At 31.5% G+C, this 15,932-nt stretch overlaps 1 protein-coding gene across 2 annotated transcripts; it reads left to right on the top strand.

Moving 5' to 3' along the window:
- The first annotated feature begins 11,100 nt into the window (after nt 1-11,100).
- Nucleotides 11,101-15,395, top strand: LOC107914325 (probable 2-oxoglutarate-dependent dioxygenase At3g50210). Of its 2 annotated transcripts, XM_016843201.2 has the most exons (13): nt 11,101-11,237; nt 11,315-11,385; nt 11,772-11,887; nt 12,350-12,468; nt 12,587-12,650; nt 13,264-13,331; nt 13,689-13,747; nt 13,838-14,003; nt 14,116-14,135; nt 14,214-14,260; nt 14,669-14,749; nt 14,828-14,917; nt 15,119-15,395. In XM_016843201.2, exons 2-13 carry the CDS (start codon nt 11,352-11,354, stop codon nt 15,245-15,247), a joined length of 993 nt encoding a protein of 330 aa, XP_016698690.2. In that variant the 5' UTR covers nt 11,101-11,237; nt 11,315-11,351; the 3' UTR covers nt 15,248-15,395. The 2 variants fall into 2 exon arrangements, with proteins under 2 accessions (XP_016698690.2, XP_016698694.2); XM_016843205.2 differs by lacking the exon at nt 14,828-14,917 and having other exon boundaries at nt 11,170-11,385.
- The last annotated feature ends 537 nt before the right edge of the window (nt 15,396-15,932 follow it).

The following is a 15,932-nucleotide window of genomic DNA, read 5'->3' on the forward strand; positions in this document are numbered from 1 at the left end:
TCAAGAAAGAATTAAATTGCAAAAGTGAAAAAAGTTTTGTTGCCCAAGAGTAAATACTCAAAATTTGAGGGGTTAAAGTGTAAATATGAAAAATTTGAAGGACCAATAGTGTAAATATTTTAAGGGTGGAACAATCTAGAAACTAAGGAAAATGGATGAATTAGGACCAAATTAAAAAGGTGAAAAATTTTGAGGGACTCAATTGTAATTTTACCAAATAAGTGATAACTCAAGGATGGAATTTCAAAAGATTATAAAGGGCAAAATGGTCAAATATAGAGAGAGAGAATTCTAGAAGGTAATGATGATGTTTGTGATATTTTTAATTAATTAATTAGATAAATGTTATTTAATTAATATTTTATTAAAATTTTTAGTATTATTTTATTATTAAATGATTAATATAAAAGGGAAGAAAGATGATGAAAAATCATCATCTTTCCATGCAACCAATGTTAGAAGAGAAGAGAAGCAAGAAAGTTTTGCTTTCTTTACAATTTGGTCCTTTCACCAAAAATTCACTATTTTCACTTAGAAATCAAAGAAATTTCCATAGCCACCAAGAGAGAAAATTGATAAGGAGACCATGGGGAGCTAGAATATCAAGTTAGATTCAAGAAATAGAGGCTGGAGGAGAGAGAAAATCAAGTTAAAGATTGAAATCAATAGAGCAAGGTAAGAACATCAAGATTTCAATATATTTTTGAGTTTGATATTATTGAAAAAGTAGGAAATTAATGTTATAGTAGAGTTTTCTTATATAAGTTCTTGTGTTCTTGAGATATTAGTGAATGAAAATAAGTGAAAGTGATGAGAAATATTATAGAGAAAGAGAATAAGGGAGTTATAAACTTAGTAATCAACATCTTGCACTAAAACAATTTTGGACAACAACAGTAGGTTAACTTTGGAAAATCACTATAAATCGTGGAAATCGAATTAGAGGATGAAAAAAATATGGAATTAAATATTATTGAGTCTAGTTTATCATAGAAGAAACGATGTAAGTAATGGAATTGTAAATCATGAGATATAATAAATTTTGTGAGACAAGGTCAGAATGAATTCGAGTTCCCCTATTCTAACTTTTCAAAATCATAAAACATTTAATAAAAATAATTAGATACTTAAATTTATATTTTTAAAATCCTTAATGAGTCTATTTTCAATAGAAACAAACAGGAACATTATCCGAATTCTGTACAAAGAGATAATTAATTTTTAGTGAAGAGGGGTCGGAACTGTCAAATAGTGAAACAGAGGAAACTTTAAAGAATAAACTGTACTTATTGGCTAAACAAAAAATTTTGAAAATTTTATAGTAATAATATATGTAAGTCTATTCGGAGTTCTGTAGCTTAAGATATAATTAATTTAGTGACTATGACTCAAGTGAACAACTTGTTATGAGTAAACAAGTAAATAGTGGTATTATGTATATATCAAGGATGTGGAATGGAGTGGAGGAGGAGGAAAAATATATATGAATATTAAAATAATATGAGTTTATTTTAAAATAGCTAATTTACATGTTTTAGATTCGGGGACTAAATTGAATAAAAGTGAAATTTTAAGGGTAATTTTGTAAAAATGTAAAAAATGACCAAATTGCATGAAATGAATTGTTTTATTATAAATTGAATGAAATATTAATTTAGATCAAGATTGGGTGGAAATTCGAGAAAAATGGAAAACTACCAAAATGTCCCTGAATTTTGATATTTCTGCAATTTAGCCAGGTAAGTTCGTGTAACTTGAATTATATTCTTAAATGCTTGAAATTTTTGTTATTGATGTGAATATGATTTGAATGTTAATTGTATGAAAATTGATGAAACATTGATATATTTGATAAAAAGGGGAGAAATCCCGGTTGAATGGAAGGAAAATTCGATGGATCTCTGAAAAGGAATTGACAGTAAAAAGGATCTAGCTCAGACGGGTGATCCTATCCTGATATAGCCCTCCCGAAGAATATGTGGAAAATGGATTTAGCCCGAATGGGTAATCCGAATTAGGGTCTGAATTTAGCCTGGACTGGTAATCCCGACAATACTCTATGAGTTTATATTATAGGGGATTTAGCCTGGACTGGTAATCACGCTGTAAGGATAAGGTTGCGGCAGTGTGCTCTCTAAAATGGAAATGTGCGCACATGAATATGAATTGACGGAGCCAGATTTGTACACTAAAAGTGTACCTCTGAAAATCCATCGAATTTCCGAAAATTCAACGGGATAAATATGGATAATAATAAGGGTAATAGAAAACATGGAATTGAATTATTATTGGAAATATATTATCGAATTTAATACCCAGTTTGGATTGAATGCGGGATTGAGTACAATCGTTCTGTGCCAAAGGATGAATTGATGGATAAGACCATAACTGGGTTATGACATTACAAAGGTAAAGGATGAATTGACGGCAAATTACCCAAGTAAATCGAGGTTCAGCATTTATTGCAGACTTTCATGTTTCCTATCTGTTTAGCTCTCATGAGCTTAAGTTCAGCCCTCGGGCTTCTAAAAGCGATGTATTCATATCTGTAAGTCGTTCTTCGATACAGAAAGAAACAGTAAAAGACTTATGTGGTTGAATTGAAAGATTTATAGATTAATATTGGTATTGATCTAAAATAAATGTAACCATTGATATTTAAATGATATAATGGGTAAAGTTCTGAAGTGAGATAACATGAGTTTGAAATGAACTATTACAGGTATGTACGCGAAATTCATGAAAATGATGGTACATGAAATATCGAAATAATAAAATGAATGATATATACCTATGAAGAAACGATAAGAGAATGATATGTATCATGACATGTAAATGTATGATTATCTCTAATATGTTGATACAAGAAAATTATGCATAGTGAGTTTATATGTAATGTATGCAAGTACACTAACCAGTGTTGTTGCTTGATGCTTAGGCAAGTGCCAAGCTATTGGTTGAATAGTAATATGATTATTTAATGGAAGCATTGAATTGATAAGTATTTGAAGGAAAATATGCTAGTGTTCATGAAAAAGTGGTATGGTTTAAATTATGCAATTTCTTATGAAATGACTTATCATGTGATCAATTCGGTAAAGGCTTTAGTTAAATGCAGTAGCTTGTGACTATGATTGAATGATATGTTTATGACTTGTGTGTCACGCATATGGAATAAGTGTGGAAAGTAAAGAAATGCAAATGAAAATAAAGAAATTATGAAGAGTTAAAGTTATATAAAGTCCTACTAAGCTTGGGATAATATGTAAGTGATACTGTGAATTTATTCACCTTGTGAGTTAATGAATATAGCTTCATGAGTAATATGGTATTAATATTAGATTATTCTTGATATGTATAGATTTCATATTTTAAATGAACTAATATGATTAAAGACTACACGAGCTTACTAAGCATCCATTGCTTACGTATTTTTTTTATTTACCCTACAGATTATCGAAAGCTTGATTGGGTTGGAAGCTTGTGAGATATATATATATATATAAATTTTATGTACTCTAATTAGAAGCGATAAGATAATGATTTGGGACCATATTGAAATGTTATTATTTGTGTATATTTTAGTTGTAAGGACTTCATTAAATGCTATGATGAGAAACAAGCTTAAAAATGAAGCTCGTCCATAAGTTCAAAGTTTAGCTCTTTTATATATTAAAATCATACTATTTTCATTTATATTATTAGTTAAATGGTATTCAATAGGTTTGAACTCAAATATCCTTACTAAAGTAGCATTTATACTAAAAACAAAAAAAAACTCATCTAACTTTTTTTAAGAGATAGATCATTACAAAATTGGAGTTTTCTTTCCCACACATTATTTTGGGTAAGCTACATAAATGATAAGGTTAAAATTATGTTTTAATTTCTTAACTATCAAAAATTACATTATAGTCATTCACGTTATCGAGTTGTTACATTTTGGTCACTTATCCATTAACTTATATTACTTCCTTAACGAATGATAACGTGATATGCTAATTCAAAGGTTAATAACTAAATTGGCCCCAATTTGGTACTTTTACAAAAAAAAAGAAATAATCCTAAAAAAATTCTAAAATTTTTGAAAATTCATAATTTATTTTCTAACCCTTTAGTTAACGTGACACACCATCATTTCATCATTTCATTAAGGGGATAATTAATGAAGGAATGGGAAAAATGTAACAATTTGATAACGTGGGTGATCATAATATAATTTTTTATAACTGGGTGATAAAAACATAATTTTAATTTTAGTTTATTGACCATTTGTGTAATTTACCCTATTATTATTTTATATTTCTTTCTAGACGTCGACTGATTTTGTACGAAAATGGACTTCTAATTCAACTTAAATTATCATTTGGACAACAAATAGTTTTAATTATCTAGACAGCTTATGTCTGAATTCATAATTAGGTAAAGGCAACGTTAGAGTTTTGGCCATCATTCTAATTTTTAGTGTGATGTCAAGCACTTCTCTTTGTTGTTTATCCAAATTGGGTGGACGTAATATCAAAGAAAATTTGCATTAATTCGTACTCGCATTTGATTGGGGACTAAAACAAAATAATATATGGTTGGTTGTAAATCATCATTCTTTCAGAAAGGAAATCATAATCATATTAGTGGTAAATTGAACGTCTCTTCAAAATCTCCATAATATATAAGATTCTTCTTCTTTTTTAATGGAAATCCCAATCAATTAGTTAATTTAGGTCTAATAGTTTTTTTTTTGTGAAATAATGATTTATGATGGTAACGGGGTGATATTTTTGCATACTCTAACCTTCACTCGAAATTTCATCAATTCATTCTGATTCGAACTGTTAAAAAAATTACCCAGACCCGACTCAAATTATGATAGGAGACACAACTCCAATATGAATTTAATTTAATTATTTTTTTATTTTGAAGCATATAAAATTAACTTTTTTGAGTTTAGACTTAAAACTTAATTTATTTATATATTTATTTATTAAAAGTAAAAACTTAATTTATATGTATATTAGGGGCATTTTTGTTAATATTTCTGGGTGAGATGAGATAGATTTACCTCAAACTTGACTTCAACCCGACTTGATTAATATTTTTTAATTCCACCCGACTTGCCTTAAACCGGATTTTTCAAAAAAAAAATCAAAACCCATCAAATTGGGATTTCTTTCCTATACAACCCCTTTTTTATTACGCCTAACCATAAAACCTTAACAAATAACTCATTTATTGTATAACATAAAGTTACTTTAAAACTCGAAATTACATTTTCAAATTAAAATCATAAATGAAATAAGATTTTGCTATAAAGAAAAAGAGTATATATTTTTTTATTGCAAACATTTTTTTCTAAACTTGAAACTAACCCGTAGTTTGTAGAAAATTTGTGGTGTCCAGTTTTTGAGCTTGAGTTCTAAAAAAAACTATTTATTTACATAAAATTGGGTTATAAAATGATATGAAATCAGAAATTGGATCATTTTGCCTAAATTCATGGTGTGAAATTAAAAATGATTGTATGCACAGAAATAAAAATCTTAGATTTATGTTCATTAAATGTGTCATATTTGTATGGAACTTGATGTTTACTCATTGGAGTCATGTTTCGTATATACACAAGATCTTAGTCATACGAAGTAATCTGTTGTGTTGCCCTAAAGGAGATAAGCCATAAATATACGAGCGAAAAAAGTATATATGGGGCCGTCGCCTTTGTCCTTTGGCTTAATTAACATCATTATTCCGCCACCTTTTAAATACCAAACCGTCCCTTTTATGGCAGAAATTAATGGCAATGTTCATTATTTAAAATTTGGGTTACATAATTAGGGGTGGATACATGTCTTTTTTAGTGATGACATTTATACAAATCTCTAACTAAAAGTTGTCGCTAAAAACCTGTTTTTGTTGTAGTGGCTTGTTTTAGAAAGATTCCTAGAATGGCAATTCGTGGTGATCGAGGTAATTTCTTTATAAAAGAACAACGTCGCCAAATGTCTGGACCATTCATCACCTTGTCTTGTCTCCGTTCTACAAAAAAGAAGAAAAGGACTAAACAAGAGGGATAGGGATTTATTACTGTTACCCATACACTCCAGACCTTACTTGCGTATACTTGTAGAACTCGTCACTAGTAATCTCATTTGTTCCGTGGGTAAAGTTAGCATTAATGGAAGTATGCATTTCAATAATTGGGGCTATTTCCTTTGATACGATCTTTTATTTTGCTTACCATTGTTCAAATTAACCTTGAAATCTGGTTTTTATATTTTCTGTATTTAGAATTCAAATTACACATCCTAAAATCAGAAAATCCCAATCCAACCTATCTGGCTCTTAGATGTAGGACAAAATATAAAAGAATAAAATGAAGTGGGCACAATGCTATAAAGCAATTTGGTGGGAGTGGCGGAAGAAGTTAGGTTCACGGCCGGCGCCCTTGCCCCATACCTCTACACATTTTTTTTAATGAGTCCAGCTTCTTTACTTTTTCAATATTTTAGAATTTTAGTCCTAGTTTTAATTAATATTAATTAAAGATTTCAACACAAATTCTTTACAACTTTGCATGTGATTCAATAAAAGAAAAACACAAAAATTGAATTATGAAAATTTGGAAGCAAGCTTTAGCGGCAAACTTAATTTTAGGATAAAATTACCAAAGACAACATAATTTGCAGTTGGCCCAAATTAGGTTAACTTGGCAATCGATAGTCGATAAAATAATATTTGGCCCTAACCCTACCGGTACCACAAACCTATATTTACTTGATTTATAAGATTAGATTTTTATGTTAATTCCGTAATAGCCCTTTTAAGATGGTTACATCATTTGAGATTTTATATTATAGGCCTTTAATTTTATAAAAAATTATTTTATTTTTTTAGAATTTGTGTTTTTCTTGTCAAATCATCTCAAAATTAACATTTTTTTTAATTTTGTTGACGTTGCATACATGTAGATTTTCTTAGGATGACACTTCAACATTTAATTAATTTTTTAAAATTTAAAAATTCAAAAAAATATTTTTAAAATTTTAAAATCATTAAATTTATTTTAAAAAGTATAGAAATGATAAAAGAAATAGTTTAAATATTTGTAAAAAATTAATTAAATGATAACATGCCATCCACGTGACAGTCACATCAGCAAAGTTAATATACAGTATTTTTTTATCTATTTTAGGATGATTTAACAAAAAAATGCAAATTCAAGAGCTAAAAAAAGACTAAAATAAATTTTTTTGTAAAGTTTGAGGGTAAAAAAAAAATTATTATGCCTATAATATATAGAAGGAAAAAAAGGGTACAACCTAAATTTGCACGAAACAAATAATAAGGTCAACAATAGAATTGGTACGTAGAATGGGGACTCCTTATATCAATAATTCTTTGGCACTAGGAATACGGACCAACTGTGTTTGAATTTGCAGCTTTAATTGTTGGCAACACCGGTGAAACAGCAACAGTGAGAGATGTTATAGTTCAAGATCGAAGATTTGGTTTGCGTTGTATCAGCGAATCGCATCCAAGCTTCATGGTAATGCAATATCCTTTACTGTTTCCTTAAGGCGAGGATGGGTATGACACAGAGAGATTGCATAAGGGAGCTAAATCAAGTACTTTTGCTAGGAAGAAATTTGCTCAACATCAGTACCTTGATTTCCGCCTTCAACATAGACATCATGAAGGCCACACTGTACTACACTTTTGTCGTTTGACACAACAATATATTTGTGACCGTTTCACAAGTATAAAAGCTGAAAGGTGTGACTGGCTTTTGAGGAATCGAACAAAGTTGTGCGCAAATATTCTTCAAGGGTTACAAGATGTTATCATTATCCGTAGGAAAGTGAATAATCTTACCATCATCAGTAACTGGTAGTCCACGATATATGATATAAAACTATCAGGATTCTATGGCTATCTGTAGATGGGCTGGTCCTTCTGATTTGTTTCATACCTTCACATGTAATCCGAAGTGTCCTAAGATTAAAGAGTTCTTAAAGTTAATACCTGGACAGAGGTCGGAAGATACACCAAATATTATTAGTAGAGTTTTTAAGATTAAACTAGATCAGGGAAACATTTTAAACTTGCTTGAGCAAGTAAGAAAACTTTAGAAAATTATTTTTAATTAAATCAAATTCTATATGTCCTTTTAGCATCTCACTAATATTAAACATATGCAAATTACAGTAGTTTATACCACTGAATTCCAAAAAGGAGGATTACCTCATTCCCACATTGCTCTATTCCTTGATCCTAATGATAAATCAGTGAAGTGTCTTTAGTAGATCGAATAATTTTAGCAGAATTGCATGATGAGGAATGTGACCCTATAGTCTTTAAAATAGTTGTTCAATGCATGATACACAATCCATGTGAAATCTTCATACATGATTGAAGATGTTCTAAACATTTCCCAAAGAGAAACAACCCAAGAATTTCCCATGATTGAAGATGTTCTAAACATATCCCAAAGAGAAACAACCCAAGAATTTCCCATTTAAAAGAGAAGGGATGATTGTAACACCCCTTACCCTAGAAACTCGAGTAATGAATTTTATATTTAGCACTAAACATTCTTTTCTATATCAAATACTTATAATTTGAACCTTTATCAAGGTCACACTACCCTTTTTAGAATTTAAGTAGACTAACAATAAAGCTTAATTCCATTTCAAACTCATCTCTGGTCTCATTTGACTCAACTAAAAATTTTCAGTTTTAGGTCTATATGTCTCGAGACAATGTCACGTTACTGTAGAACTTTAGCTTCGAAGTTCTCCTGTCTTGAGACAAACGAGTGTGTGTCTCGAGATATGACCCTGATACTGTAGCTTTTTAGCTTCGAAGTTCTTGTGTCTTGAGACATATCTCGTATATCTTGAGACCTAGGAGGGACCTAAAAAATTTGTTTTCAAACACTTCCGAATTATATCAAAATTATCCACAATCAATCCAACACAGTAAAAAGAACCTATATACTATATAATATATTGTATTTTCTATTCAAAGCACCATTAACTCGAATATTAAAACAACTAAACACTTGCTACTTACTTCATTATTAAACCTACGTACATGCCATCATCTAAAACCAAAAGATTAATTTCATACTCTCTTTCAAATATTGGTGATTTGATGAGATCTGTTGATGTTGCTACTTCACACGAGCACTTCAATCTAAACTTTCACCTACGTGTTAAGCAACAACGGGTTAAGCTATTGTAGCTTAAGTAAGTACTCATGAATTCTAATCTTACCATAACTTGGTTTATTCTACAATCATAATACTATTATATTTCAATGAATTTATCATATTAATAAAAAAATTATTCAATATTTATAAAATTCACTAATACCTTGATTCGCTACTTGTCATTTCATGATAACAAGAACTTTTTATTAGAACTTACTTACCACGACTTTTAGCCTATGCTAGACACGTTTGAACTAGATGGGTACACGCAAGGGTGATGCCAGAAAAATTTTTTAGGGGGGTAAAATTAAATTGTAATTTTTAAAGGGTTAAATCAAAATTTTATCATTTTTAGGGGGCCAAAGTGAAATTTTACCTTTAGTAATTTAAAATTTTAAAAATTTTAAAGGGCCAACATGAAATATTTTCTATTTTAGGGGGGGTTGGGGCCCCTGTTAGCCCCCCTAGATTCACCCTTGGATAGACAGAACATATCACGATACACGAAGCACATAAGTGTTAAGAATACAGGCATCGAAGTGCAATATTAGAACATAACAAAGTAGCACCAAAGCGCATGTCATGATTAACACAGGAGCGCTTGGGTTCCTATTAGACCTATCCATGGGCCGGGCGGCCCGGCCCGGCCCGACGACCAGCCTGAAATATGGGAGGGTTTGGATAAAAATATAGGCCCGAAATATGGGCTTGGGCAAAAATTTAGGCCCGTTTTAAAAATGGGGCCCGGCCCAGCCCGAAAAATATTAAATATATATATATTTTTTATTTTTAAAATATAATAGTTTTTTATTTTAAGTTTATTTACTTTCATTTCCTTGACTAGTGTTACAAAATAATAATAAAAAAACATCAAGTTTGTTTTACTAATCAAATGTTAGATTTTGTTACAACAATTAATACAATTGATACAATTAATAATTTGATAAATTTACTAATCAAATGTTAGATTTTATTACAACAATTAATATAATTAACAATTAATAATTTGATAATTTTATTAACAATTAATTTTAATAACGATTAGTTTTAATTTTATTAAAAAAATAATTTTAATTTTAATTAAAAACGGGCCGGGCCGGGCTCGGGCCCCATATTTTTTCTCCGGGCCGGGCCTGGGTAAAATCTTAGGCCCATATTTCGGGCCAGGCCGGGCCCGGGCCTAGTAAACGGGCTGAAATTTTTTGTGGGCCCGGCCCGGCCCGGCCCATGGATAGGTCTAGTTCCTATGACATACGTACCAACTATATCCATGAAGTTCAACACTAGTCTACATGGGCATTTCACGATACTGAATTGATCATAATTAATCACGAGTGCTTTATTTCACGATTATCACAACATGATGCCAACTATTTATTTTTGTGTAAATTTTAAATTATTTATATTTATATATTTTTTATAAAACGCCCATGTTTTACTTGAGCATAGTTATTTTTAGTGACTGTAGTTAAAAGCTTACAAACCTCATCTTATAAGATTGATTCACACTTGATTTAATGTAGTTTTTCAATTTTCACTTACCAAGCAATCAACATTCCTTTTTATAAGCCATAGGACTTTCTCGAATTATAATCTAAAAGTTCCATATATAACTAAACATATAAAATAAAGTATATTTTTAACCAATCGTAAAAAAATAAAATTATGATTTATATGTTCAACTAAACTTATATTACATATTTAAATAAATAAAATTAAGTTACTGCACATATAGCAAATTAGGGGTGTAACCGAGCCAAGTCAAGTCTGAATACTATTAAATTCGAGTTTGAGTCGATATTTAAAGCTCGACATTCAGTTGGAGCTCAATTGAATAACTACTTTTAAGCTTGAGTTCGAGTTACGATATAATCGAATTACTCGAGCTCATTACCCATATTTTTGTACGATTATTTTATTAAAAAGAAAAATAGTATAGTGAAGTATTTTTTAAGCTCTTTTTGTGGTAGTGGATTCTTATTGCGACAAAACTAAGTAGATGACACAGGACCAAAAAAAACAAACATCACAGGTTTCTCGTCTTTCCATGTACCAAAATCAAATTTAATTTCTTACTAATAATTCATCGAATCTTTGTCCATCTTATAGAGAAAGGTGAAGCAGCAAAAAGAAGTTCCTCAACGCCATGGCCACCGATTTCAAATCCATCCCAATCATCGGTATAGTATATATTATCCCATGATTTTTCCGAAATTATCTATCCAATATATATATCTGATTAATTTTGCATGCCCTTCTTCCGATTAATACAATTTTTCCTTTCAGAAACTATTGGGTTTTGATTCGAATTCAAGTTCTAAGTTTGATTGAAATTTGAACCTCCATCTTAAACGTTGAGTCTGGGTTTCAAGCAAAAGAAAGAAGGGTTTGATTAATTTAAACTAAAAGCATAAGGAAAATGGTCAATGAAGCAGTGTAGTTTATTAATTGAATTAAAGGATTTTGATTAAGTTTGTATCTCTGAAAATCTGAAGATTGTTAAGTTTGTGATTATTTTTGGGATTTTAGCCGTCCTTCTTTTTCTTATTTATAAGTCGTGATATAGATGTTGCTCCTTTGTTGGCCAAATGCGATGATCCAAAAATGGTTCAAGACCCTGGTGTACGTGAAGTTGTTAAGCAATTGGATCAGGCTTGCCGTGAGGCTGGGTTCTTCTATGCGGTAAAATTTTCACTTCTAGTTCTTATTCTATTTCTATGTTCTTATAAACTCTAATTTTACACCTATGATGCTGAAACTTTGTTGTAAGTGTTAGATATAAGTACTTATCCGGCACGGATATATTCAATTTTGTCTAAGTTTTTAGATATATTGGAGGATCTTGGAGGGTCATATCTTAATGCTCATATCTGGATATGCATTGGATATGAATGTTAGATACGGGTGCTTAAAGAAACATAAAAGATTGAACCAGAATAGGTTTATATTAGTATTTTGCTAATAGTCAAAGAATCTTAGAGCATAAAATCTGATTCTCATTTGAAAATTTTCCCATGATATTTTTTATAGCTGAAAGATGGAGTTTGATTTTTATGCATATAAACTGAAAATTTTCTTTATATTTTGTTGATAGCCTAACTTGTCGCCCGGTTTTCTTTTTTGGTACACTTTCGGATTCATTAGAAGGGTCATGGTATCCCTGAGACCATGGTTAAAGAGGTTAGAAATATCACACACAAATTCTTCGATCTTCCTTATGAAGAAAAACTCAAGATCAAGATGACACCAGCTGCTGGATACAGGTTTGTTTGGTGAAGTAGAACCTATATGTGAATATTAGTGGTTTACTGGTTTAAGATTAATGATTAGTGTATATGGATATGGATATCGTTGACTGGGTAAGGTGACATTCAAATGCAGGGGATACCAGAGAATCGGAGAAAACATAACCAAAGGCGTGCCTGATATGCATGAAGCAATTGATGTGGGTGTTACTAACAGCTACTTTATGTTCTACCATTGCATTGCTATTGCAAGGTGCCAGTGGGACTTTTTAATGTGTTTTCTCCAATCTGAAATTGTTATAATCGAATATACAAGGACTTTTGACATAAGTTCTCTGCTGGTGCCATATTGCTAGTTCCAGTTAATCATTGATAAAGGATTCTCTCCACTACCTTTCCGCCACTTTATATACAAGGGTGATTAATGCACTTTCAACTGAACTCTAAGGTTTATATTTGTGCAAATCATATTTTCTTTTTTGATTATTTTTTCTTTATCAGCATGTACTATTTTAGTTCTTTAAAGTTTCAGTCATAGATTTAGTTGAAAATGCATTATTCACTCTTGGGTAGTGTAGTGGAAACTTCCAATGCTTGGAGAGGTTCTTTGCATGAACCATCTCCGTGCAGCCCTGAAAAGAGGTGTTTCCGATGTTAGATTATCCTTTTAATTATCTCAATTATATCGTTTTTTCCTTATTGTTGGGATTAACTTTAACAGTTCCATTGTAGGAAAGTATTATAATAAGTAGCACATATTGTTTGCTTCTGTATAATATATAATTCCAGTTTGTATGCTTTTCTGGATTACAGTGCTATAAAGAACTAAAACAAGGGATGTATGGAGCTCTTGGAAAACCCATGGAAGGATGCAATCAATGGTACATTATAAGAATTAGTGGTTTCTCAACTGTATCCATTTTACAATATTTTCTTATGCAGTACGGCCGTAAATGAGATTGATCAACTTTGGAAGGGCCTTAGTGCAATGTTAGAGTTTTTTTTTTTTCATCCAAGGACCTGAAATTTTCCAGGTGTACACAAAATTCTTGATAATTTAATTAATTGACCTAAGCCATTGCAAAAAGGTTATACGTTACATCTGTCTCACAACGTCATGGATTTGCCATTTTCATGGGAATGCTGGTACTGTCAATTTTGCATCTAGTGGCTGATCTGAAAGTTAGGTTGAGTTTTGGAGTTGATGTTCTTTTGTCTTGCAATATTGTATTTGACAGGCCACATTATCCTCCGAACTTCAAAGAACTCATGGAGGAGTATATTAGCCTCTGTACAGGTATGCTTGTCTTTTGTCAGTTTATTTTCTCCTTTAATAATTTTACTGGCCGGAAATTGATGGCAACTTTTGTATTTTTGTTGCTTACAGAAGTGTCAAGAAAAATTATGCGGGGAATTGCTCTTGCATTGGGTGGATCACCAGATGAATTTGAAGGTGAAAGAGGCGGTGATGCATTTTGGGTGATGCGCCTTATTGGTTACCCAGGAGCATCAACAGCAAATGGAAAATGCACGTCTGAAAATGACATTGGATGGTAATGGAATGTGAATGTTGCTGGTTTTCCCTTTGTCTAAGTTGCTGTTCTTTTACTATTTCCTTACTTTTCTTCACTTGCTTTATCCATGTCTTTTGGCCAAACAATTCAGTGGAGCACACACGGACTATGGTAAAGTTTTCTCTTAACTTGAGACGAGTGATTTAAAAGATTTAGGCCGCCATTTTAAGTTTTACAATATTTGAACAGGTTTGTTAACATTGGTGAATCAAGATGAAAATATTACTGCACTTCAGGTATGATCCTCTTAGTTTCCTGTTTTAAGGAATTGACAAAACTGATCTATTGCTATCGATTCTCTTGTTAGAAGGGAAGTAGGTATTAATGAAACAGCATGTTTAGATGTTTCTTTTTTAGTTCCGCAAAACATTTCTTTGTTTATAATTCTGAAGATTACCGCAGGTATAGTTAGCACTTTTATCTTGTTTGACCAAACCATTGCTTGCTTGATTTTTCTCCATCTTTGATTTTTTAACCAAATGTGAGACATCTTCCTTGTCCTGGGGTTTTCCATTTCATTCTCGAGACCTAACAGTTTATGCTGGATGGTTTCAACTTTCCCGACTTCTAGTTTTTGTCCTCACCTTTGTATCATGCTGCTGCTTTAGTTGTTGACAACAGTTAATCTAATCAAAGTGTTGCAGGTGAGAAACCAAGCTGGTGAGTGGATCTCAGCTCCTCCGATTCCCGGAATGTTTGTCTGTAACATTGGTGATATGTTGAAGGTACATTAACACGAAGCTAAAAGTGATTTCAAATGTTGCGTCTATTATATCTTGCTAAAAGGTTTGGTTTAATTGCAGATACTATCCAATGGTTTATACGAGTCAACTCTACATCGAGTTATCAATAAATCTCCGACATATCGTGTCTGTGTCGCCTTTTTTTATGAGGTTAATATTTATTATGATTTGATCAAGGGGTAGGGAAAGGGGTTATCCGGGTTTGAGCATAAGACCTAATGTCACCAAAGACTTGAGCAACGCAAGTCATTTGCCACTACACTGTGGCTAGTTGATTTGCGAGGTTAATATTTACAAGTAGAATTATCTGTCAGTTTTGACCTTCCTGAATATTATTGTTTTTCCGAACAGCCAAATTACGATGCAGCAGTTGAGCCTTTGGAAGTCTGTGTACGGAAGAGCGGCGGAACTCGGAAGTTCGAAAAAGCTGTTTACGGAGAACATTTAGTTAGCAAAGTTCAAACGAACTTCGTAACATAGGAGTTGGAGTTTGAATTTTGGGGCAAAACTTTTCATACTCTTGTTGTCTCAAAATGCAGCGATGAAGGTTGAGATGAACCTAATTGTTCAAACTTGGTCTGTGATTTAATCTAATAATTCAATCTTCAGCACTTAACCTTTTAACACATTTCCTTGCTTCTTACTTCTTAATACATAATCATATTAGTGTAACATCTTTCTGAAAATACATAGGAAAGCACAGCTGACAAGAAATGTTACATGTCCCCTAACACTTCCATACAGAGCATTTCTTTGCTAACAACTTGGGTTTCTCTAAGCTACACTGTAGTGTTAAAGTACGTAATGATACAATCCAAGTTACATTTAACATTTATTTCTTTAAAGTAATTATCTTCGATTACTATCCAGACATATAAAATATATAATTCTCTAAAAACCTTCGAAATACACAAAATTTAGGACTATCTATAACCAGTGGCAAATCTTGAGGGGGCTCGCATGGGCCTGGCCCCCCCTAAAATGTATTGTACTTTGGCCCCCTTAAAATTATAAAAGTTTGATTTAATCCTATAAAAATTATAAATATATAGACTATAAAAAATTAAAATTTCATTCGGCCCCCCTTAAAAGATTGTTCTGGCTTCGCCCCTGCCTATAACCCCTCTCCAATACATAAATATGAGGACAATATGCTTCATCGCAC

This window comes from Gossypium hirsutum, chromosome D10, assembly GCF_007990345.1.
Source record: "Gossypium hirsutum isolate 1008001.06 chromosome D10, Gossypium_hirsutum_v2.1, whole genome shotgun sequence".
Lineage (NCBI taxonomy): Eukaryota > Viridiplantae > Streptophyta > Magnoliopsida > Malvales > Malvaceae > Gossypium > Gossypium hirsutum.

Coding starts and splice junctions, on each gene's coding strand:
- LOC107914325 (XM_016843201.2), top strand. CDS start 11,352: ATGGCCACCGATTTCAAATCCATCCCAATCATCG. Junction 14,004..14,115: donor TCTGAAAATGACATTGGATG/GTAATGGAATGT, acceptor CAAACAATTCAG/TGGAGCACACACGGACTATG. Junction 14,750..14,827: donor ACATTGGTGATATGTTGAAG/GTACATTAACAC, acceptor GTTTAATTGCAG/ATACTATCCAATGGTTTATA.